The sequence below is a fragment of the Solea senegalensis genome, linkage group LG18 (genome assembly GCF_019176455.1).
Source record: "Solea senegalensis isolate Sse05_10M linkage group LG18, IFAPA_SoseM_1, whole genome shotgun sequence".
Taxonomy (NCBI): domain Eukaryota; kingdom Metazoa; phylum Chordata; class Actinopteri; order Pleuronectiformes; family Soleidae; genus Solea; species Solea senegalensis.
Genome location: NC_058041.1, coordinates 7102802 through 7127936, shown reverse-complemented (window position 1 = coordinate 7127936; position 25135 = coordinate 7102802). Strand labels below are relative to the sequence as shown.

The 25135-nt window shown below is 41.7% G+C and overlaps 2 protein-coding genes across 17 annotated transcripts in view; one reads left to right on the top strand and one right to left on the bottom strand.

Moving 5' to 3' along the window:
* ghrhr2 (growth hormone releasing hormone receptor 2) overlaps positions 1–1015 on the bottom strand; it is a 10739-nt gene extending 9724 nt beyond the window's left edge. The window contains exon 1 of the mRNA XM_044013773.1: positions 959–1015. The gene's annotated coding sequence lies outside the window, so the exon portion shown is untranslated. The remainder of the gene's footprint in view (positions 1–958) is intronic.
* The window catches only part of mapta (microtubule-associated protein tau a), a 25539-nt gene extending 404 nt beyond the window's left edge, over positions 1–25135 (top strand). The window contains exons 1-16 of one of the 16 annotated variants that reach the window (XM_044013765.1): positions 7449–7586; positions 7699–7843; positions 9868–9954; positions 11718–11789; positions 12601–12633; positions 14591–14625; positions 15047–15172; positions 15408–15474; positions 15559–15597; positions 15791–16044; positions 16944–17036; positions 17590–17682; positions 18319–18411; positions 19457–19538; positions 20260–20366; positions 21733–25135. In XM_044013765.1, the coding sequence (XP_043869700.1) occupies positions 7464–7586; positions 7699–7843; positions 9868–9954; positions 11718–11789; positions 12601–12633; positions 14591–14625; positions 15047–15172; positions 15408–15474; positions 15559–15597; positions 15791–16044; positions 16944–17036; positions 17590–17682; positions 18319–18411; positions 19457–19538; positions 20260–20366; positions 21733–21930 (1647 nt within the window). In that variant the 5' untranslated portion in view covers positions 7449–7463 and the 3' untranslated portion in view covers positions 21931–25135. Of the gene's footprint in view, positions 1–7448; positions 7587–7698; positions 7844–8685; positions 8830–9867; positions 9955–11717; positions 11790–12600; positions 12634–12666; positions 14174–14590; positions 14626–15046; positions 15173–15407; positions 15475–15558; positions 15598–15790; positions 16045–16943; positions 17037–17589; positions 17683–18318; positions 18412–19456; positions 19539–20259; positions 20367–20946; positions 21098–21732 lie in introns of those variants that run through there. The other 15 variants (XM_044013763.1, XM_044013762.1, XM_044013768.1 and 12 more) reach the window with 15 other exon arrangements.

Below are 25135 nucleotides of genomic sequence, written 5' to 3'. Positions count from 1 at the left end.
GTTTTTCATTGTGCGCGACAACAAACACACAACCGTGTTTTCTTTCCTCCGGCTCTGGAGCAGCAAACACGGCACAGTGCAACGGTTTCTCCACATTATCAGCAGTAAGGAAATTAAATAAAGAAAAGCAGAATAAATAAGTGTCTCCATCATCATCATCATCATTCTCCCTCTGGAGCAGGTCCTGCTTTTCCTTCAGCCTCTTGGTTGTAATCCTTGCTCGCTGTAACAAGCCTAATCCCCCAGAATATTCTCATTATAATCTCATTATCAGAGGGTGTCAGGAGGACAAGTCGTTTCTCTCAATTTAGTAACAAAAATGTGGAGGCGAGTTCATTTCTTTGTGTGTGCGTTTGTGTTGATCTGTGTGTATGTGTGTGTGTGAAAGGAGTTGCTTTTCCCTCCCTTCCCGTTTTTCTGGATCCTTCGCTTCTTTCGTGGATCCCGGGGCCTAAAGGATTTTCTAGCACAGCAGCGCGCGCCTCCTTTATTCTCCATCATGGAATGCTGCATGAAAAACCAGCGCAAACACACAAAAACAAGCCCTTGTTCTGACGCGATAATGACCTCTCTGCAGCGCTTTCATGCAAGTCACGTTATTATTATTATTATTATTATTATTACATTATTATTTGCGGGAGCAGATTGCGCTCTGGTGTTGTCGGGAATCGGAATGATGCGGCGCCTGTGCGCAAATTGCCAAGCCCATTTTTTCACGTGAGCAACAGTGGAGCGCGTCTCCACTGCCACGCAGCCTGAGCAGTGAAGCAGACTGCCAGTGTGACACATATGGGCTCCTCTGTTAATCCGCCTGAGGTCAGCGGACACAGTCTGATCCACAGTAGGTGCCGCGAAAAAAGTCTCTCGTTCCATGACGAACCACATGATGATAACACATTACAGGGCTCAGTCAGTGCGATGTTGGCATTTCAGTGGTGGAATAAATAACACATGCTACCTGCGGCCGAATGGACTGAGTGGATTCACTGGAATAAACATCCCTGATCCTTTATTTTTATATAACGGGCACGCCTCTTTCCAATCCCCGTGGGTTTCTTGTGCGCCCTCGTTCTGGCAGGAGGAGGGACGGAGGGTGGATGTGGATGATGGTGGTGGCGGGCATGTTGGAGTCTGCAACCGCAGCTGGAAGCCATTCCAACTGTCCAGATGATCCGCAGATAGGAATGAGAGACACGCCGGTGTCTTTTTGTGTGTGACTGTTTTGACAGCCTTTGCTTTTTCTGCAAGTTTCTGCAGCGCTTTATTGGCACGAGCCGTTAACAGTGCACGGTGAAGGCGCTGGTATGCGCTCACACTCGCTGGTTCTGAAGAACTCCATCTAATTAAAGGCTCTTTGAGATAAAAACACAACAACACTTACTGTACATGCGCATATGGAGAGCTGATGTAATCATCTCAACTGTTACGGACACTGACAGCAGTAGTTACAAAAGCATTCTACTGTATATGTTTACATCACATCCACAGTCTGATTGGCTTGTAGCAGGACAACATCTGGTCTTAGCCTGATTTTTTCCCCCTCCATTATGCTACTGTCGTATTTATGTGACATAACAAACTCAATTCCTCAGATTTTCAGAGCATTAAAGAGCCAGCGTCTAGCATTTAAGAGGCTTTATTGGCAGATACTGCATCTGTATAATCGCTTTAAAATTAAAACTGTCCGTAGCTTTGGAATAAGCCATGTTCTATCTGTAGTTTGGGCAAGGGCCTTCCTTTGTGGAGGCTGCCATCTGGTGTTTGAAGGCCACCATAGTTCCCCGTTTCAGATTGAACACCAATCTCACTGTGAAATGACACTTATTCTTACCTTTAATATTGATGTCAGTTACAAGAAATTAGACATAAGGAGGTTCACAAATGAGCTTTTAGTCACAGTGCGTTACATGCATGTTAAAAGTATGTAAGCATGTATACACATTAGTCCAACTAAAATCAAACTAGTCTTAGTCGGACTAAGACCATCATTTGGTTTACTTAATGTCTTGTAAAATTAGTCCAACTAAAATCAAACTAGTCTTAGTCGGACTAAGACCATCATTTGGTTTTCTTAATGTCATGTAAACAAATTAGTCCAACTAAAATCAAACTTGTCTTAGTCAGACTAACATACCTGGATAAGGCGATTCAAAGTCCGATTACCCCTGCATGTATACGCTTAGTCAGACTAAAGTTAGACTAAGCGTTCTGTGCACCAAAATTTCCTCCCAGGTCTTTGACCCGGAAGTAGAAGGAGATGATTTACAGTATAAACTGCAGTACTGTTCATACTGCGGTTTTTCGGTGACGCAAAGGAACAACAGGAAACTGATTTAAGAGGCACTAGCTTATTGTGAAATACAGCGCTAGCTACGGAGGCGGAGTCAGACGTACATGGCCAATAACATTTTCTACAGACTTGGCAAGTTGTCCAATTGCCCGTCTTAGTCAGACTATTTTCCTTAGCTTGATTAAACTGTGCATGTATCAGCTGTACCTTGTCTCTTTAAATGTCGGTAAACAATGGAGCATCACAAAGAGTGATATCGTCAACCTTATTAATTATTACTATAATATCAATGATCCAAACAAACCACAAAGACACAACCAAGCATCACCTTTAATCTGCAAATTTAAAACTACAACGTGGTCAGATTGAGATGAAATGTACTTTCATGCCCTGAAACAAACGTGACATTGAAATCACTCTCTTCTAAGCTGAAGTGCCGACTTCAACATCACAGCCTCCAGCATCAGTCAGCATTATGAAACCAAGCGCTCCGTCTAGCAGAGATGGCCTGTTGCCTCTTGCAGGCTCAAGTCCAAAGGTGATCATTTGGGAGTGAGCTGCTTAAGGAGCTTAGGTTGGCAAAGAAACAAGTGTCACTCAAGTTTATGCACATTCACTCTCTGTTTGACTCAAATGTGGAGTGATTTCTGTTTTAAAATAATCTCAGATTAGGTGTTTTCCGTCTTCGATGTAAAGACTTATCACTGTTATGTACCCTGACATGACATTTGGGGGAAAAAATCAAAAACTAGTTAATAATATTAATATCAATCCCTTGAGTTACCTTGAGAGTTGGTAAGGGCTGAGGCTGCGAGATAGGCAGAGATTATAGTGTGGTTTTATTTTAGGTTGGGAATGAGTTACAAAGATATTCACACACCTGGCATTGCAAAGAATCATTATTACTGAATTATTACACACATTAATAGCTCCCGGGCACAGTCTACTTATTTAGTGGCCACAAAATAGAGTTTTTTTTCCCCATATCATGTCTGGGGCTCTGTAGTTTCTGCGATATGTGACAAGTGCACTCGTGAATTATGGTGACCTTTACATACCAAACTGGATCTTAACACAAGATGGCAGAACAAGAGGTTGGAGTCCATACAACAAGTATATATAAAACACGTCAGATGTGATAAAAAACAATGTTTATTTTAAAGCATGGGTACTCTAACACAAATACACTTAGGGTTAATAGAAACAACCCATTTTCTTTTTTAATGCACAGACAAATTGATTCCCAGGCTTCTCCTGTGGCAAAATAATATGCATTCATCCACGTGGTTAAGGACACAATATGATAGATGTGCAATGTTTTGCCAAAAGAAGCTGTTCGCACTTCTTTTTCCAATTGCGTCACGTCGTTAAAGAGAAGGGAAAAGAAATGCCACAGTGGGCTTTAAACTGCATTCTTGCGCACAGTTAATTGGCTCCATGCTGATGGAGGACTCGGCCTCATTGCACCAGGGGAGCAAATTTATGTGTGTGTGTGGGGGTGTGTGCATGGGTGTGTGTGTGTGTGTGTTGGGTGGATCTGATTGTGCAGATCTAGATATTGTGTACATATTGAAAGTCGCAGCAGCTGCACCAGCTGGGTACTTAACTGTGAAAACACAAGAAGAATGTCCTCATGCGTCAAGCTCCATACTGCGGGGTTTAACGCGTGTGTGTGTGTGAGTGTGTGTGTGTCTTACTGCTCTGCACACAGCAACCGAAAGTCCAGCATTGATTCCGTGACAAATACTGTGTCTGTGTTGTCTTTGACCTGGATGGAGCGTGAGTGTAGAGGTAGCAGGGTGTGGTGGACGTATGAAAACAACGTTCCGGCTCATGAACACGTGTGTTCCTAGCTGCCGAGCGAGGAGACAAGGCACCATGTGTACACTGTTATAGACACAGGTCCAAAATGGAGGAAGCCGGCCCCCACCTTCAGCTCCTCCACTGCAGGGCCGGGCCACGCACGAGGAAGGTAGAGTCAGTCTGTGGCTGCCCAAGGCTGCATGGGTAAGAACGCGCAGAGAGAGAGAGGAAATGATGAGGAAAGTAGGTCAGAAACACAGAGGCAGTCAAGCATGAGAGCAGCATCCTCATCTCTCAGCTGAGCTGCTAGACGCCGGTTAGCAGGCGGCGCGTCCACAATTTGGTGTTTAGGTTTTGCTTCAGTTCAGGAGCGACTATGATGAACCAATAAGTCAAAAAGATCTTCTGTGTCTTCTAAAGAAAAATGCCTCCATCTCATATTGCGTTAGGGTTTCCTTTCTCTGTTTTATGTGTAAACTGACATCATCATTGTTGTTCAGAAGATACAAGCCATCTGAACTGTTTATAGATAAACTCTTTACCATCCTCCTCCCGTCCTCCAGTTCACTAGAGCTGAAACATCGAGTTTGTTAATCCAGAGCTGCACATAACAATTTATTTTATTGTTATAGTCACAAAATTGCTTGGTCAATAATAATATTGTAGTAGCAAATGCTCACTATAGTTTGCTATATATGAATTGCTCTGGATCTTCATATTTATTGTCTTAAATTAAGCCACATTGAACAATTAAATGCTTTTGGACAAAACAAGCATTTTCAAAAGACGTGGCAATAAAGAAAATACTGGATTCTGCAATCACCACTAATACAAACCCATCTTTGTAAATCAAACCAAATTAAATTAAATTAAATACATTTGTCATCGCTTAGGTTAACTTGGAACAGATGAGATTTTAAGAGTTGTTTATTTTCCATACTTGAAAAACCTGCTGTACAAGCACATAATCTGATCTTAGAAGTCCACGGCTGCATTTTCGCTCCCTTTTTTTTGGTGGCAGCACAAACTTTGCATTCCCGTTTGCGAGGCTGCATGTCTTGCTGCATGCTCCTGGACTGGAGCTGTGTCAACATCTCTGTTGACCTCGCCCCTTCACAAACCAGAGGCCTGTGCCAAGACGACATTTTCACACGCTCCCGAGAGGGATGAGCTGCGTTAGCAGACCCTCGGAGCATTTTCCTCGTTGTGGAGCTGCAACAAAAGAGCACTGTCACTTTCTCTTTCTCTTTCTGCAGCAGGTGTAATTTGTGTGTGTGTGTGTGTGTGTGTGTGTGTGTTTTGCCCCACAGCAAATCATCAAGTGGGTGGGACTGCTCCTGTTTACCTCAACACAATGAGGGAAGAGTTTTGAGCTTTAAGGCTAAGAAATGACATTTTTGCATTTCTGTCCCTTACATGAACACATCCTGTGTGATACTAATGATACATCTAATCTCTAATAACTGTGTGAGCTCCCGGATGCAGAGTGAACAGCCTCTCAGATGTATTGTCTTTGTTGGCAAGTGTGCAGCTTTCTTCTTGTTCAGATTCTGTCATGTGTAATGTTACAAAGGGAGTTTTGTCCTGGGGCCATGTGTGAGGATCGGGAGTTTGCTATTCACCGCAATTTCTATGGGACACACAAGGGTCACCATTTATAGTATTGGAAACCCCTTTTTTTCTAAAATGCAGAGTATAACAAGTTCTCTTACGGCCAACAAAGAAAGACTGGCGCTCAACAAGTGCTTTTTCCGACTTGCTCTGGAATCGCTGCTCACATTTCACATGCAGATCTGCTGTTGATGACTGTTGATGACTGTTTGCAAAAATCCAACAACGAGCCAATTTTAGAGTTTTCTACGCAGGACTAAGCTTCACGAATGGGGACGTCATGTTCCTGTGTCAGAGCCAGCAAAATGACAAAAGCTCCTGCCACGAAAATGTCGACAGGCATGGAGGAAATCCGTGAAGCTTTACAGATTGTTGTAAGTTAATTAGCAAAAAAAAAAATGCTCCATCCTAAATTGATAACAACCACTAAAGTTACCAGCTACTAACAATGTGCCATCTAAAAAAAACTAAAAAAAACAGTGTTGGCAGGATGGATTAGTGGCTCAGAGCAATAACAAGAATCCCTTGCTAAAACAGAAATAGGCTAACATGAACTCAGTTATCAAAAACATAATCATTTCATCATCGGTCTGCCAGGTGTGAAAGGGTCGTTTAAACGTTTCCAAGGTCGGGAGATATGACGGCCCTCAGGAGGGAAGGTCACATTACTGAGCCCAGTTTGTCTATAGAGTAGGTTTTTATAGGGTGTGAGTTACCACGGCAACTGTTTAAATATGGCGCCACATAAAGAGACAACTGCGTCAAGAGCCTAAAGAGGTTCAGCGACGGAGGCTTTTAAAATCTCAGTATATCTTAGTGTGAAAAGTGAAGGCCAATGTTACTGGAGTCTAGCTGTGTTATATATTATATAAATAGATTTTCAGCACAGATTTGGTGCACATATGTTTTCATGTTATCATTTTCTGTGAAATATTGAATACATTTTTCCTTATTCTGCCTTTTCATTCATTTATTTAGTCACTTTGATGAAGTTCTAACTTTAATTTGATCAAAATTGCCTACTGCGATATGTCAAAATATCATTTTACATTAATTATTGTCTTGATCTGTACACATTATTCTACAGACTGAAGAGAACGTCTTTGTTTCTCACAGATCTGCACAAATATCTCCCAGTAATCATTTTACATGTGTTTTTCAAATGAAAATGAGAATAAAGATGTAAAAAAATACCATTCCTTCCTGTCAAAAATAATCGCAATTAGATATTTATTCAAAATATCTTATACCCAGTCACTGACTGTATATAACACAGTCAGTGACTGGGTGAGAAAAAAATATATAATTCTCATATAACCAGAGGCTTGGCTTTAATCTGACATGTAATCCTCTTTTTTATGGGATTTAAAATGAGCATCTCATCTGCTGAGGGAGCACATCTTCATGTTTTTTTTTTTTTATTGTGGTACATCTTAAAGCTGTGGTCAATGTCCGTCTGCTGATGTTGTTGTTGTACCTTTGTTCGGCAGAGGAAGGGACATTTATTTTGACATAAATGATTCCCTTTGTGCAGCTTGTGAATGACGCTGGGCGACATGAGATCGATGTGCCGCCACAATGAGAAACACAGAGTTCTGTGAACTCGTCTGAATTTAAAAGTGCTGTTACTTTTTTTAAGTTTTTGTCTGAGGCAGAGCAGGATCAGAATTTTTTTTTTTTTTTAGAAAGTGCAACTCATCACAGTGCGGCCGACGTGCACATGATCAGGTGGGACTATTTTTATCCGTGAGGCTGCAACATGAAGCGTGGACCCCCGACGTCAGGATGTATTAATAACTACTTTTTACAGACACAGTGTCTGTTTACATTTTCAGGTGACGGACCAGAGTTTGTCCTCACCGGAAGACCGAGTGTCCATGAAGTACGCCGTCATTGTACTTAATCTGGAAGTGTGTTTGTCCTTGCATGTCACTATATCTCACTTTGAGAAGCGGTCATGCTCACTGCACTTTGGGGTTGTGTTCCCTTTGCAGCCCGACCTGCGACTGGCAATGGACTACGTGAACAACGCCTCCAACAGCTGCAGTTCTGGAGACGCCGTGAGCGCCTCCTTAGCCAACATGAACCTCAAAGACCAGCACAACCAGGAGAACGGAGTCCAGATGGGACACATGAAAGGTCAGACATGAGAGAAACACAGTCAAACACAGAGTTACTGTTTACAAACAGTGAAGCTGAAACTGGAGACGGGGAAAAAAAGATGTCATTTTGTCAACTGTATTCAAGAATAGTGTTATAGATGTTTTTATCAATGAATAAATCAGCCAGACAGCACTTAGGTACAGGCTAAACTGTGAGGTTACATAACATAGTGATCAACAGAATTTTTTGCTTTAAAAAAGTAAAAAAATCAATATTCTCCTTTTAGTATCTGATCAAGCTGATGTATGGGTAATCTCTGGGGTCCACAGTTTAAAAGGTCAAATCATCCCAAGGCAGTCACTAGAGTTTTAATCCCAGGACATATTCTGAAATAATCCCTTTACATTTCCCTAAAAACTCACTGCAGTCCGTCTGTAAAAGGCTGGGGGGGGCAGAGGCCGGGACCCTGACTTTCAACTGTGCTTTGTTTTAATCCTGCTTTACATAATGGAGACAAGACATGCTTCAGTGGGGCCTGGGCGCCTGCATGCAGCTGCACTGTGCTCTGTAATCCAGGCATCTGGGTCACAAACCCTCAGAATGAGCCCTGTCTCCGTCCCGAGCCACTGTTCGCTCCCAAATCAGCTCGGGAACAAATCGGGTTTTAAGTGCTGCACAGAAAACGGAGGAAATGTGATGACTGAGAGGATTATTAACAGGAAAACACAGATAGACGATGAGCGAAAGAGCCCAGCTTGTTTAAAATGAAGAATTACACCTTGTGACAGATAGTTCCGCTCATGTCTCGTAATCACTCTCAGGCCTATCAGCAACGTGTCTTCCTTTCTCTTATCCCAATCAACCACATGGCCAATTAGTACGCAGCCTAGCTTTCCCCAGTCTGCAGCCCTCACTAGTGCGGCCGTTCTCCCCGTTTCCATTCTCCATCAGCTCGCACTCAGACGGCAAGTGGTGCACTGAGTCAGGTCCGTGTGCCGAGCTAAACAACAGTGACACACAATGTGAGTATTTGTTGTGTCCGTGTGGTCGAGTAGAAGCAGTGAGTAGAGCAGTATGAGAGTGGCGTGTAGTTACTGTGTGTTTTAAATGAAGCGGAGAGGATTTCTGGTGTTTTAGAGAGTCTGGTTCCTTCCTGTCTAACATAGGTATTCAGTTATTATTATTATTATTATAATAATAAGCTATAAGAAGTACAAGCCTTTGTCGTAAATGAACTTCTTCTTCAATTAAGACTCACAGTATCACTCTCTGTTTAAAGTCAAGATCTAGAGTGTAAATTATTGACATAAAGTGTCTTCTAGAGAAAGTTATCATAGTACAACATTCATGTATCTGTACTTTATTTATATTTCTAGCAACTTTTACTCCACTACAATTCCTCTAACTATCTTTGTTACTCATTACTAGGACACACATAGACTAGCAGAGCCAGGAATTGAACCCACAGCCTTCCAGTTGAAAGACAACTCACCCTACCACTGAGCCACCATGGCTCAATCCCAACAAGTACATATTATATTATATTATTATATATTATATCAGAAGTTGACTTTTGATACTTAAGTAAAAGTCTTAAAATATATGACATTTACTGTACTAATATTATAAAAAGTGACTTCAACTTCTTGTACGTTTACTCAAGTATCCACATTTTGTGTCCAATACTGAGTCATTTCAACGACATAATTCTCCAACTGTGTAACAAATATTGTTCTCATAAAAAGACAAAATTAAACAGCCCAAACATGACTCAGCTAAAATGCTTCTACTGATTTGTATTTACATTTTTTTGGATTTTATGGGATATTTTCATCTGTGTGATATCTGATCCAGCGATTTTTGACCAGTATCATAACGATTCCATCCATAACACACACACAGTCATATATCACCTGGATTTGACAGCGAGAAAAGGTCATCTGCTGCCAACAGCTCCAGTTCCCTTAGCAGTGTTTGATTTTAACCAGTGTTGCCTGTAACTGTCATGTCACCATGTCACGATTTCCCCTTCAAGCTTGACCCCCAGTTTACCTCCACAGAAAATGGAGCCGTGCTCGGTGAAAATGGGGTAAAATCTGTGTGTGAAGTCTCTCAGCCAGAGAGCTGTGACGACGTGGTGCAGACTGGTACGATTGCCTGCTCGCTCGCCCCGCCCCCCCCATGCCTCCGTCTTTCCCATGTCATGAAGCCTGCAATATAAAGACTGTATTAATGCAAATTAACGTTAATCACTTTGCTTGTTTGAGTTTGTGCGCAGGTTATTTTGGTTTCCTTTGCTCCTCTTTTCTAACACTTCTTCTTTTCAGACGTAATGTTGACTTTGGTTTGCGGATTTTTCTGCTTCCTCAAAGATTTCATTATTTAAAGCCTCGCTTTCCAAACCCTAATCTGATAATGTACGCTTTCAACCTTTAATTAGCTTTCTTTGGCCTGATTTCAATAGCCGACCTGTGATAGCAGAGCATGTGTGGCTGCACTGTCACTGCACACAAGGAGCCTGTGAACGAGAGGTATCACCTGCTCATGATGACATCGCAACAGAACATGGGAAATAGTGGCTCAGTGTGACTTAGAAGAATTAGACACGGTGGTTGTGCTTTGATCAGAAATCCTGAGAATGACAGCTCAGTCCAAATTACAGTGGGAGTGAGGGTGAGAAATACCACATGTGACCCATCACAGCAAACACAAGGTCAGCAGAGACTTAGCAGGGTTTAGTGTCAGACACTTTTTCTTTTATACCACCAAATACATGTTTACTTCATTTGGATATGTTAATCATTATGTTTAGTAATTCCTAATTGTTAATATACTTAAAGAGTATAGAGACACATCAGGGGAAAAAAGCATCATTTGCAGAAGGAAAAACAGATTTCACCAACTTCATTCAGATTAAGAAAAGGTTTTCTGCTCTATTTTGCCTTTGCACCGAAGTCCATAGATAAATGTGCGATTTTAACTCCACAGCAAACAGCAGCTGCAGATTTAGTGGGTTTCAAATCTTCCGTTTCCAGTGTGAAAAGTCCGTCTAACTGCCAGATCTTAACATATCAGAGATGTTAGGGTTAGCAGTTTACAGGTCGGACCCAGAGACGAGCAGAGGCAAGCGGGTAAAAGTTACAGATTTCCTTAAACTTGACTTGTCCTTTTAGAAAAGGAAAACAGAGTACTGACCAGTCCGGTGCTGTGTGTTAGACAAGGGCAGGTGTTTCCAGGGACAAGGCCCCTTATATGCAGTCAAAGTGGCAGAGGCAGTTCAAGCAGCGGTGGCTGTGGCTCTGCGGTCCAACACGTTTGTGTACTCCGTAAATGGCAAGACTTCTGCAGGAAGGCCAGTGATAACACATAGGCTTAGAAAAGGGAGACACACTCTCAACGAAAAACTTCTAATATGGATAACAAACAATCTGGCGACGAGAGAGAGAGAGAGTGAGAGCAGAAGACTGGAGTTTAACAGTGAGTCAACACTGCCACAGGTGATTCCAATGAGTGAGCAACAATCACAGCACCTGCCAGGAAGTCCACGAACCAGCAGCGGGAAAACAGGAGGACTACAAAATAAAAGCATTGCAAAAAACACACACACAAACCCTCACAATAGACTTAAGCAGGTTCTAAACATTAGGTTTCCAGCGGCGTCGATGTGCAGCTCACTCAGTCAGATGATGATTTATAACAAATGCAACATTGCAAATACTCCCTATCATTAAACCCCACCACTAACCACACAAGTTTTTTAATTGTTTAAACTATAGTCGTTTATTATGATTTATTTTGATGAACTGGATCCTTCAGAAGAGTAGCAACTGCTGTGCTGGCAGCTAACGAGGATGTAAATGAGGATGTAAAATACACAAACTGAGTGACATACGTCCATTTTATTCCACAGCTGCGTGTGCAGAGGTGGACGACAGTGTTGACGCAGTGTCTGGTGTCTCACATGAAGACGAGGGGCACCCCGGTATGCCTCCTGTCTTTGTAGCGCGCTTTCCTCTCCAGCTGCTTGTGCCTTTAATTTTTCATTTCAGAGCGCTTATAGTATTATTTTTTTCCCCAGAATGGTTAGAAAATAGACATTTTGCAAAAAAAATGCAGATCTGCATTCTCCCCGTGTGTGCGTGGGTTTCCTCCCACAGTCCAGAAACATGCGGATTTTGGGATGATGCAAACTGGACACTGTAAATTGACCGTAGGTGTGAGAATGAATGGTTTTATTCCTATGTGGCCCTGCCTTTCGTCCTGTGTCAGCTGGGCTTGGTGACCCCCGTGACCTTCATGTGGAGAATAAAGCAGTAGAAGATGAGTGAATGAATGCAGATCTACCTTTAACCTGGCTGCTCTTGTGTTTGTCTTGTGTGTGAAATGAAGCTTACTATCTTTTTCTTTCAGCTACATTTTATTTCCTCTTTGGCTTTTGTCTCATACTTGCTTCGATGGTTACTACTACTACAAAAAAAACAAAACAAGTAAGATGGTTACAGAGTGAAAGCCATGTCCAAACCACGGGCAGATTTAAGCCTGCTGTGATCTAGTCAGAATAATGTTAGAAACAGACGTCAGAAGTCAGTCGCTCTTTTCCTTTCGCATATTTCTTCTAATGTTTTCAAATGATTTTTTTTTTTTCTTGCGTTGGTTTTTTTGCATTAGCTTAGGGCACGGCGTATGTGGGCCTGGTATTGATTTCTTGGCAGTGAGTGAGTGCATTCATCGATGATGAACGACAGAAACTCATTACTGATCATGCTCTCATGTCTCCTCATGTGTCTCATCAGCAGCAGGAGGAGCAGCAGCAGCAGCGTCCACAGGTAGGCTGTTTTATGTCGTATCGATCGCACTCAGCCTGTTTCACATTTATTTACTGCAGGACATAGATGATTAAAAAAAAAGAAGCAACAGTGATGGAAAGGAGCTATTCTCTGCTGCTACTTTTGTTCTATAGTATGGGTAAGGACAGGTAAGGTATGAATGAGTCTGGATTGACCTACTTACCCTTTTAGAGTTTAAATGTAATATTTTTTCAATCAAATTTTAATTCAAGGGATGCATTAATGAACAAAAAAATAGTCGTTAAATGAAGTTTTCATACAATTGTGACCACTCAGAGATTAATCACGGTATTTAACAATTACAAAGTGCTTTTGGGGGCAAACTAAAACAAACAAAAACACACACAGATTAACAGTTAGAACAAAGACCATTGATTTAGAAAAGAGTCTGTATTATTTTTGCACGGTTCCATCACTCATTTTAAACATAATGTTTACCACGAAAATGCACACATTATGTGTCTGTTGTTGCTTATGTTCACTGGAATGAATCATCTGCCATCTGTTGCCCCAGTGTGATGCATCAGTCTCCATTTCCATGTCATTTGATTTTCTTGTGAACACATTTTTCTTTTAAATAAATCCAACCACCATCAATCACCTCTCAGTTCATGAGTCGTCTTGCACATCACGCTCCGTGAAACACAAGAGGATATCACTTTTTCTTTCTTTCTTTCTTTCAATGGGGGAGACGGCAAACGAGTGCTGTGAATGTCATGATTAATCTGCTTTTCAAACAAATTAGCACAGCCTGGTACTGGAGTGTTTGAGGGCGACGGCTCAAAGCCTGCTGCTGCTGATGGAGCTGCCAGAGAGGATGTTGACTTCATGGGAGCTTCCTGCTCCCAGGACCCAGGAAACACGGCAGGGGGAGAGTGTGGGAAGAGGCTGAGTGACTCTCTGTGGGCCTCTGAAGACCTCGGCTGCAGGTCAGAGATTACGGGAGATGTGCAGGCCAGTGGGGGGAGTCCAGAGTGGAGTGGAGCAGTGGACGCTCAGAGAGCAATCAGCCTAGATGCCTCAGAGTGCCTGAATGAGATGAGCAATCTCTCTGGGACGGCTTTAGTCAGGAGCACAGCTTTGGAAGACCTTACGTCCATCGGCAACAAGAGCAGTCAAGGAGAGGAGCTCGTCTCTGAGCAAATAAACGATGGGCTGACTGCTGATGACGCAGCTATAGAGTCCGACAGTAACGTCACCCCAGAAACACAACACGCTACTCAAAGTCCACCTCAATCTTGGTTTGATTCTCCTTCAGAGGATCTTCATCCAACAAAGAGCAGCAGGGACATGTCTGAGGAAGACAGCCTTTTAACCAAAATGCCATCTGACATGGAGGCCGAAAGCGGCAGCAGTGACTCATTGTTACACAGGGACGGCTATTCAAGGCCTGACATTTCTAATGACTCAGAGACGAGAGGCAGTGTGGCTCAGACCACAGTTACCACCGAGCTGCAGAGAACTCCCCCCCAAAGCTCTCCAGCCCGAAAGTCTCTGGTGCCGGTCGCTATTTTCAAAGGTCTGTGTTTGCTGTCGTACACACCAGTTCAGAACAAGTCCTCTTTAGTTTCCTCCTTCCACTTGTTTGATTTACAACGCAGCTTCTGCTGAATGTTATGCAGCACTTCTCCCTCTGAATATTTTCTATATGGACGGTAACTTTGACCTGAGGAGACGCCTGTTGTCCTCCCTCCCCACTTTAGCTTTTTGTTTCATCTCTCCATCTCCTGGTTCAGCCCCCCCCAAAAAGTCTCATTTTTTTTTAGTTCCACAGGAACTGTGTGTGCATCATGTGTCACGCTGCATGCTGGATACCCCAACATCACCAGTTTCACTTAATTGGATTTTTATTTTTGTGAATGTCAACACACACACACACACACACACACCTGAAAGCAAAAGTGAAATTAACTCCGAGTTCCTTTTTGTTCTGTAGCTCAAGCAAAGGTGGATAATGGCTCCACGGACAAGGTATGTAACCAAGAGCCTTTTTTAGGTTGTGTGTGATTTACTTTCATTACTATACATGTAAAGGATCATAATTATTCAATAAAACTTTGGTCTTATGCGTATGAATTGCATAAAGTGTCAGATTTTCATAGGTTTAAAAGTCCACAAAAGTAGGTGGGTCAAAACATATGGTTATTGGCTGTAAGTGTGCATATTTTTTGTCTCTGTATATTGTGATAGACTGGTGACTTGTCCAGGCTGTAGCCAGTTTAAATAAGGCCACAATAAGTGGGATTGGCTTCATAATTGGAGCCACCAGAGGGATCCTTTAACATTTCATCCATCAGACCATTCCATTGCCATTCATTTATTGTTTGTTTATTGTTCATTGTCAGTAGAATTCCTGTTTTTCCATTTCATTTTTCCTTCTTTCATGAAAAAGACCCAAACTGCCACCTCACCAACATCTCACCTTAAAAGACCAACCATTTTCACCAAGGGCAACAAATCACCCGCCTCTCCCCGAAACGGCCACAGCTCCATCCCCATTAAATCCAGCAGCCCAGGAGTAAGTACAGGTCTGAATGATGCACAGAGTTTAGTTTTATTTTATTTTTTTACAAAAGGTGGATTAAGTGATGATCAGTTTGTTTGACACTTAAGCGATCAAGTTTTATTTGAGGGGTTCATGGAAAAATAACAACTTAAGAAGGTGTTAAGAAGCCTGAATGCACTCAAACCTTCAGCAAAAATAAGAATAAGTCCTACAAGCATGATTTGTACACTGTGTTCTTATTTTCCAGGGTGTGGGTGCTGCAAAATCTCCAAACCCCGTAACCAAAGTTACTGCAAGAACTGCAGCTCAACCAGGTATGGAAGTGAATATTTCTGTTACTTTATTAGGAGTATTATTTAAACATTTACTCATGATGTGTCATATTTCTCGTGATACAGCTAGTGCCAAGAAAACTCCCACTCCAAAAAATGAAAAAGGTAAAAAAAAAAGGAGTTCAGATTTAGGGTCGCATGGCCACACTAACACAGCCTGGTCCACTTGGTCAGCTTTTAGTCAAGAAGGCACTTAGTTTATTTCTATTTTCTAATTATTATTTTCATTCATTTTCTTTCGTGCATGACCATCTTTGTTTAAAAAAAGTCTGACCTGTTGCTTCTATGATTGCTTAAGATGTGATGAGTGGACAGAGCAGCCCTGGAACTCCCAAATCCCCCGCGAGCCAAGCAGCTGCTGCAAAGTCAGCGGCCGAGGCCAACAAAGTGAAAAAGGTGGCGGTGGTGCGTTCTACCCCCAAATCACCAGGTTCGCTCAAGAGCCGCCCCCCGGCTCCTCTGGCCGCCGCAGCGCCAATGCCGGACCTGAAGAACGTCAGGTCCAAGATCGGCTCCACAGACAACATCAAGCACCAGCCTGGAGGTGGAAAGGTAACCTGACTACGCCTCATGCTACATGAGATGGAGATAGAGTTTTCATCCATTCCAGCAAACTGTTGCATGAGAAGAAGCCGCTGTGAGAGTGAAACTAACCTTTTAGGTATGATTTGAACATTTCTCAGCTGCCACAGTTTTTCCATTGCAGAACCAAGACTGCGTGTCGCCGCTCATTCCAAACACCCAATCTCACTTTGTGTACAGTCCTGCACCACAGGGTTTTAACATTTCCCTCTCTTAGAAGCAATTATAAGCACATAAATCCACCAAATCAGCATAATCTGAACATAATCTTGACTGATTTAGTCTTCTTTTACCCAGATCTCACTAAACGCGTTAGGGTTTGATACACTTGACATTTTTGAACCAGCCACTAAGACCAGACCTGTTGTGAGAAATGCTTGTTGCACTAAAACCTTGTGTGTGCAAATATGCATGTGTTTGTTCTGTGGTGGACACGTGTGAGGTGTGTAACTGCCATTGTCAGAGAACGTTTCATTTATCCTCCTGACATTTTGAAGGCAGATGAGAGAAGAAACCCTAATCCATACACGCTGCTCACTGTGCTGATGACAAATGGTTTTGTTCCCTCTCTGATTGCAGCAATCATCCTCCTGTACTCCATCCTGCTGTTTGTCCTTGTCAGTTCTGGATGAAATGAGAGAGAACTTAAAACACACTTGGTATAAACAGCTTCAAAAACCATTTTCAAGACAAAAGCGCAGGGGTGGTCTCGCTGCTCAGGCTGCATGCGTTTACACAAACCTCTGCAGCACGTGTTGACAGTCTTTTGAACCTGGCAGTTTGTTTTCAAGCTTCACGGCTCGTGTGTGAAATAACCGTCTCCATCTACTCCCAAAACTCTCTAAAAGCTGACATTTTCATTCTTCCAGGTACAAGTCCTTGATCAGAAGGTGGACTATAGTAATGTCCAGTCTAAGTGTGGCTCCAAAGACAAGATCAAACATGTACCCGGTGGCGGCAATGTGAGTAACTGAGGGATGAACTCAACGCCCGCCTCTGGAGTATCTCTGCAGTTATGATACCTCAGAACCAACCTTTGGCGATAAAGTGAACAATATGAAGTGGTCACCTCTCAGAGGAGAGACACTCACAGACTGGTCATTGGATTACTTTAATAGACTGTTTTAGTTCTTGACTTTGAATGTCAACTGCTTAAATGCATTCAAGCTGGCATCTGTAATATCTGTTGAAATTGTATGATTTATGATTTATCATGTGTGGAAACTGACATTATGTCACATGTTTTCCATGAAAACATGTATTTCTATTTATTGAGTCTAGCGGACCGTGTTGTCAGTTCTGTAGTGGCTGAATATAAAACGCCTACAACAATGGATGACAGCTTTAATGCAACGAGTCAAATGTGTGCAGTCATCATCCCCGTAACACCTCATTTCCAACTGTTTGGGGCTGACATCCCATCATCTTCACCTTCTTCTTCTCCTCCTCCTCCTCCTCCCGCACTTCTCTCCGTCATTTCTGAAGAACCCCTTTGTCTCCTTTCGCACCCTGCAGGTCCAAATCCTGGAGAAGAAGCTGGACTTGACCAACGTCCAAGCTCGCTGTGGCTCTAAAGACAACTTAAAGCACAAGCCCGGTGGTGGCAAGGTGAGAAATGTGGACACTGATATTTGCCACAAACAGATAATACAACACAGATTTGTTTCTTGCAGTAGAAGCATCCTCTCTCATTAGCACAAGGATGACTTTTCTGTACAATATGTCACAGTTTGATGGTCTCATTCTTACTCAAGGGCTCACAGTCTCCTCCCCTCAAATCTGTGCTTTTCCAGGTTAAAATCCTTGAACAGAAGGTGGATTATAGTAATGTCCAGTCTAAGTGTGGCTCCAAAGACAATATGACACATGTACCCGGTGGCGGCAATGTAAGTAACTTAAGGGATGAACTCGACAGCAGCCTTGAGTATCTCTGCTCTGCAGTGACAATCAACCCTCGCGGGTGAAACAGGAAGTTGTCTTCTGCTCTTCTTGATCAAAACAGTCAGTTTCAATCATGTACGCAGAGGTGGAAATGTTAGTAACTCAGGGCGTCTTCTCAATCACTCCAGCGCCTCTTTAAGATGAATGAGAACATGTCTTTCACCTGTCCTCATTATCGTCCATAGTAAGCTCAAACGTGTCCCTCTAAAAACGAGCTCTTCAGAAATGGTCCTCATTAGCAGCACAGCTGCCGTTTGCTTTCTCCAGGATAACAGTCTTTTTTTCCACATATTGACTTTCCAGGTACACATTCTTGATAAGAAGCTGGACTTAAGCAATGTGCAGTCCCGGTGTGGCTCCAAAGATAATATAAAACATGTACCCGGTGGTGGCAATGTGAGTAGATAACCAAGGGAACAGCCCGTGGCAAGCTGCAGGTATGCAGCTGCTGCCAAATAAACACCTTGACCCTTGCTTCTACTGAATGCCTCCTCTTAAAGGAGCAGGATGTCAGAGTGCACGAAACCTCCCGTGTGTCCAACCCAGTATCCCTCTGACTCTCACACCTGGTAACACGCCCCATTAACAGCTTTATCGTTCAACTTATAAACAGGCATGAGCATTTCATAACAAGAGAACTACTGTTACTGCACCGGTAGTTGTTTTCCTTTTAGACTTTGACGATTGTCTGTTTACGGTCACGGCATTATGTCATGCTCATGGTCTACTGTATGTAAGCTTGATGACACTGTTGAATCCGTGCTTGTTTGGTCTGACTGTAATCTGTTGTCCAAAAAACCCGTAACCACCCAGACAAGGCTACGGAGCCCCTAAAGGGACATGGGGCACAAGAAACTTTTTTCCCCATGTCTCTTTAGGGGCTCCGTACAAGGCCCCTAAAAACCAACACGCATGAATCCTGTATGTGGATGTTTTTTTTGTTTTTTTTTATTCACACTGATCCAAATGTGAACTAATTAATTGTCCCATTGAAATGTAAGAGGGAGTCTCCACAGAGCAACAAAGAGTCTCTATCCTTTGCCTCTACCAACAAACTGTGCCTGTTGTTGTGAGATGACCTCAGCTGTGAGGCGACTGAGCAGCTTTTGTGTTACGAGACAAACGGCTGTGACAGGAGAGACTGAGGCGAGATCATGTCAGACTTTTTATCTACAGCCAGTCGTGAGCAGTGCATGTTCAACATAACATTTGTGTGTGATTAAAGTGGCAGTAAATGTACCTAATCCACTTTGACCTTGTATAAACACAGTACACTTGCTCTGTCAATCTCTGTTTCCCCCCTCTTTGAACACAGTTTTATTCCACGTCCTAACTGACCAGCTTCTATGTATTTGCATGTCAAGTGGCTGCACTGTGATTGTACCCAATGAAAACCATATTTAACCACATCTTTGGTTTCTTTGTCTCGTTCCCTCCGCAGGTTCAAATTGTGCACAAAAAGATCGACCTGAGCACCGTGACATCCAAATGTGGATCGAAAGCTAACATCCATCACAAACCAGGTATTCCGAAATATGCTTGTTGTGGACAGTAATCAAAACTGTCAACCGCATTATTTTTTTTTATTGACATTTAGATGCAGCTTTAAATGTCAAAAGGTTCAATTGTCCTCTCACTAGCTTTTAGGTGCATTTTCATCAGTGAATGGAGCCGACTCAGGTGTTTGTGGCGGAAATAAATTATGTACATCGAAGTAATCCAATCCAAACTTTATTTATGAAGCACTTTAAAACAACCACATCGGACTGAAGTGCTGCACAGAATAATAAATAAAGACAGAATAAATAAAAGACATAACAAGCTCACATGAGGCAGTAAGTAATGTACTTATTTTTGGTTTAGTTGTAGTGTAACGCTTATAATTAGGTAATAATGTGGTAATATCATGCTATTTTCAAGTCATAGCTTGATAATGATTATTACTGTAGGCTTTATCTTCACATGCAATCTTTGGTGGATCAAAATTGATAGTTAGCATATTACTAAGTTGAAATGTGTTAAGTATATTGTAATGCAAAGTGTTCCTTCGTGTTGCTTAAGTTTGTAGAGTCAGACTTGGACTGAACCCAGAGTAATGACATCAGCTACACCAGTAAAATGTCACTGCATCACTAACGTATCACTATTAGTCATCTTACAACAACAATGGAGAGTGGAAATACTGGTTTTGCATTGCCTGATGAGTTCTACCTTCACTGCTGATGTGGGCGCTCTTTTCATCAGGTGGTGGAAATATTGAGATAAAAAATGAGAAGGTGGACTTCAAGGTCCAGTCTAAGATCCGCTCTCTTGACAACATCGGCCATGTTCCTGGAGGTGGACAGAGAAAGGTAAACAATTTTTAAAAAAAAAGGATTCAACTGTTTGTGCTCCAGTTTAAAGACTCATGTATCCGTCGCCAACGCGTTGCCCTTCTTCATGTTATCGTGCTCTTCCAGTTCTGCCGGCCGTAGCTTCAGTTTCTTTTGTTTTTGTACGCATGAAACACGACAACTTCACCGAAGCACCTAAAGATTTCTGCGATTTACATGATGATAATGATTTATCATCAATTGTATCATATCAGATCTTTACGATGTACATATACCTAACATGTTTAATAATATAATCATATGTTGCTGGAGTGTAATTTAAGTAGGAAACTCTAGATTCAAATGCTGAGAGCAACAAACCAAAACAAACCAATCACACCTTCCTTTCATTCATCTTTCATCTTTTATCCTTTCCTCCATTATTTTAGCCAAGCTTCTGTCTTCTCATAACCATAAACCATCAGTTGTTATACCATTTTCTGTTTGTCCTATTTCATTTTGGCTTGTCATACATTGTGTTTTGCATTTTGATTTCTGTTTTGATTGTACTTTTGTTGCACGCCTTGTCCATTCCCTTTTGCTGGGGCCTCCTCTGTAGAGGGAGAAGGGGAAGGAAAGAGAGGGGAGCAGCTCAGACAGCCCCTCACTCCCCTCCCCCGCTGTCACCCCCCCTCAGTCACCTCAGACTGCCCCTTCAGCATCCAACACACCCATCTTGACGAACCCCCTCATAAAGATAGAGGACTCCTGTAAGTACTCGTGAGCTGTGAGCTGCCTGAAACTAGTGGTGTGAACGTATTACCTAAAAATACAGGGAACTCTCCACTGGAGCCACAAAACAACTGCGGTGTGATATTTCAACATGTAAATTCTTTTTATAACGTCTTAGTAACTAGTGCCGACTGTGTCACACAGGCAAAAGTATGTGGACGTCAACACATGACACCCAAATGTGAATGAGGTCAATGTTGGAGTCTAGATCATTATAAGCTGTTGGACAGAGTTAGATTAGACATTTATTGATGTCATGTTGGAACACAAAAAAAAGAAAAAGGAAAAACAAGAGCTGGTGACACAAAGAAAAAGTGACCTTGATCTTTTGTAAGGATGAATCCTGTTCACATTAAAATGCGATACATATGCATTTTAAATGACATGGGGACTGTTGTAGAGAAAGAAATTAGAAATTTGAAAGTCACAAGTTTACTATATTTATGATTTTATCAAAAATAATATTATAACACCTCAGGTGACCGTGATAATACCAGCATCACGCGCTGGTGACTCCACTAGTGTTTTCTGTTTTTTTTTAAATGATTCACTCCCTGAAGACACAGACGTCTCTTGCAGCACGTTTGACCTTCATTTGTGATCTGACTCGCAGATTGAGAGCCACAAACTGAGCTTCCGCGAGACAGCCAAGGCCCGCACTGACCACGGTGCTGAGATCGTCTCTTTGGAAGACTCCCCCCATCAGCTTAGCACTGTGTCCTCCTCTGGCAGCATCAACATGGCTGACTCTCCGCAGCTCTCCACGCTGGCTGACCAGGTGTCTGCTTCTCTGGCCAAGCAAGGCTTGTGAATGCACCCCGACCCCACTCTCTCCACCTGCACCTCAGAAACATGACCACGTAGAGGAGTTGTGATGCCTTCCTCATTGTTTTCACAGGACTTATTTTTAGCTATCCGTCACTGTTTGTCCTTCACTAATCTTTGAAACTGTTCTTGAGCCATTAATGATGAACTAATGTGGAAAAAATGGATTAACAAATCGGCCAAAATGTATTTAATTTCTCTCTGTGGTCTTTGATCTCTATATCCGTTATTATTTCTGCCCTTTGGTGTCCCTTTAGGAGTTAAAGCCCCCTGAAGTGAATCTGATGAATATTTTTTTTTTTATCTCCACACATATCAGGTGAAACTGGTTTATTTAATTAAGACGTGGTTTCCCTGTCACACTGTCTGTAAACCTAGACAGCTATGGTTTGAAATCCATTTTAATTAGTGTCCACGGAGTTTATTTATTTGTTTTTAGGGGAGAGAAAAAAATAGATGGAATATCAGTGTAGAAAATGGAGGTAAATGCAGACTGTTGTGGTTCAGTTTGTGCTAAAGCAGAGGGAACAGTTACAGGGTATGGTGACGGGCGTGTGAAGGAAAGACGTTAAAGAAAAGAAGCAAATTTCTCACCAAGGCAGGAAAAATGCTTTCAGACCTGACTGCTGTCTTTGCTTTGTAGTGCTGACATGTAAAGCACCTTGAGCTGCTGCAGGTGACAGGGGTGTGACCTGGGTTTAAAAAACAAAAACAAAACAACAGCAAAAAAAATCAACAAAAACAGAACGGCTAGAATAGACATTTTGTTTTGTGTTGGGCACAGTTTTATAATCGTATTCTGTGGATATATGACATGTATTTGATATGAAGAAACATTTGTATTGTGCCTGCTACTGTCAGTGTTTTTTTTGTTACTGCTCTATTGTAAATGCGCTAAAGCTTGACGTATGAGGGGGGAAATTTAACCTTAAGGTGTTAAAAGTGTAACCGTCATGTCCAAATTATCAAGAAGCAGAATGAGTTCATAATTAATTACAGTATTCAAACTGCTGTACGCACTTAAACTTTAAAGGTAGCTACTGTAGAATAATTGCAGTTAAGTCTCAAAGCTAGATGACCTAGCATTAGCCAAACAGAGGCCACTAATGAGATGTTGCTAAATGCTACAACGGCTATTTAGCATTTAGCTAATGTTAACACAAATGTAGAAGACTCATGAAGTTAGCTAACATTAACTTTCATTATGTCATGTTGGTGAGCATTAGCTACCAGACGCTAGTAGTCTTACCACGCTATTTTAAGTAAACGTGCATTTTTCAGTTCATTAATTCATCTTTTTGTTGTTTTTTCTCTCCAATGTCGCACTTTAAAGGTTGGAGAACCTAGTGTTTCTTAGCCTCTGCTCATGTGGCAAACCTTTTCACCATTTATTTGCCAAGTTTGACTAATTACCATTACAGATATGTGTGACGTCATTCCTACTAGTCAAAACTACAGATTCAGATACCTGCAATTCAGTTTTTACTAGTCAAAATATCGTCAAAGATATCCGTAATTCAGATATCTTCAATTGAGGATATTTAAAGAAATCTCGAAATCACATTATGACTAGTCATAACGTTGTTGTAGACATCTGAAACTGGAATTCCGTTGTAGATATAATTGTAGATATCCATCATGACTAATCCCATACACATTGAGAATTGCAGGTATTTGTAACTGTAGTTTTGACAAGTAAGAATGACCTTGCAGATATTGGTAGTGAATATTCTGTCTACCAATTAATTAAATGTTAAAACCGCTTGCCATAGTGCTCAAGTGGGATGAATATATGGCTCTGGTAGATTAAACACATACAAATAAGTTACACTGTGTTGCCAAATGTATGTGGACAACTGAATTTCACCCCCATGGGTGATTGTAAGCATCATTACGCATTATCACAGAAAAACATCTACGAACCACACACAACTCTGAAATAATAATATTTTGTCCACATTACCTATAAATACCCACACATAATAGTCACTATCAAACATAATTTTGAGCAATTCAAACATGTTTTTCTCTTCAGTCTGCTTCTTTTTTACCCGACTCCTATGAAAATGATCTGATGACCCCTAGTGGAGGGTCCTGAGGTGCTGAGAATCTCAACCCTGAGGTTGATACCGGCTAGTCTAACGCAGAGCTTAAAGGTCCAGTATGCACCTTTTATTGGTGAAGTTGCATGTTGCAGACTTTAGTAAAGACATCATTTAGGAGTAATGAAAAACAACTATTCATACAGTCTTGTGACTGTATACAAAAAACAAGTATTACATTTTCAATTTCTGTCTGAATTCTACTCACTGAAACTTTAAAATGAGAAGTCCAAACATTTAAAACCCCAGACAGGAAGTAATAAGAGGTGGAATGACAGGCATGTCCACATGTTTTTGGCTCTATAATGCATTAGACGAGATCATGAGAGGGTTTCCTGTGAGGCTTGTTTTTTTTTGTTTACTTAACAAGTGCAACCAGTTATCCGTTCTCTCAATTAGTAACATGTTCCCTAAAAAACACAGTAAGAAAAAAAAGAAAAAAATCAAACACTGCTAATGGTCCTGATAATAATCAGTTTTCCTTGTAACTCACATAAATGGGTGAAACAACTTCTTGCATGCATCTCATGTAAGAGAGCCGTCTGCTTGTTGCCTCCCTTCACAAAGTGGTCTCTTTATATATCCTGTTTATATAATGCTTTCTGGATTTGAATGGATTATGCTGGCTAGAGTGTGTGTGAGTGTGTGGTCATCTTCACTCATAGGTTAGACAAAAGTCATTTGCCAACATAGATATAAAACTGTGATTTATCTCTATGATGGCAAAGACACATCTTTGATTTCAAGGAACAAACACGTAGAACTTAAAAGGGCGTATCTGCATGCGACATAAAATTCTCATTTTTCCTCCCCAAGAGTGTTGTGGGATGGGAGTTGTTCCCCAAGTGTGTCGTTCAAGTTAGTGTGCTTCAGTGGTCCTCCTCTCCATGATACAACTTTGTGCCGGAGCAGTTTGGAGAGGTTACTGCAGTAATTAAAACTCATCACCTTTTTGTTTCCGGGTTCCTTTTGATTCTGTACAGTTGTGGAAATGTGATTGTTCTTGTTACTGTGCATTTTATCAATAACTGGTTTATGATGATTCTTGTTGCTGTATATGTGTATTTGAAAATAAATGCTATGAACTCA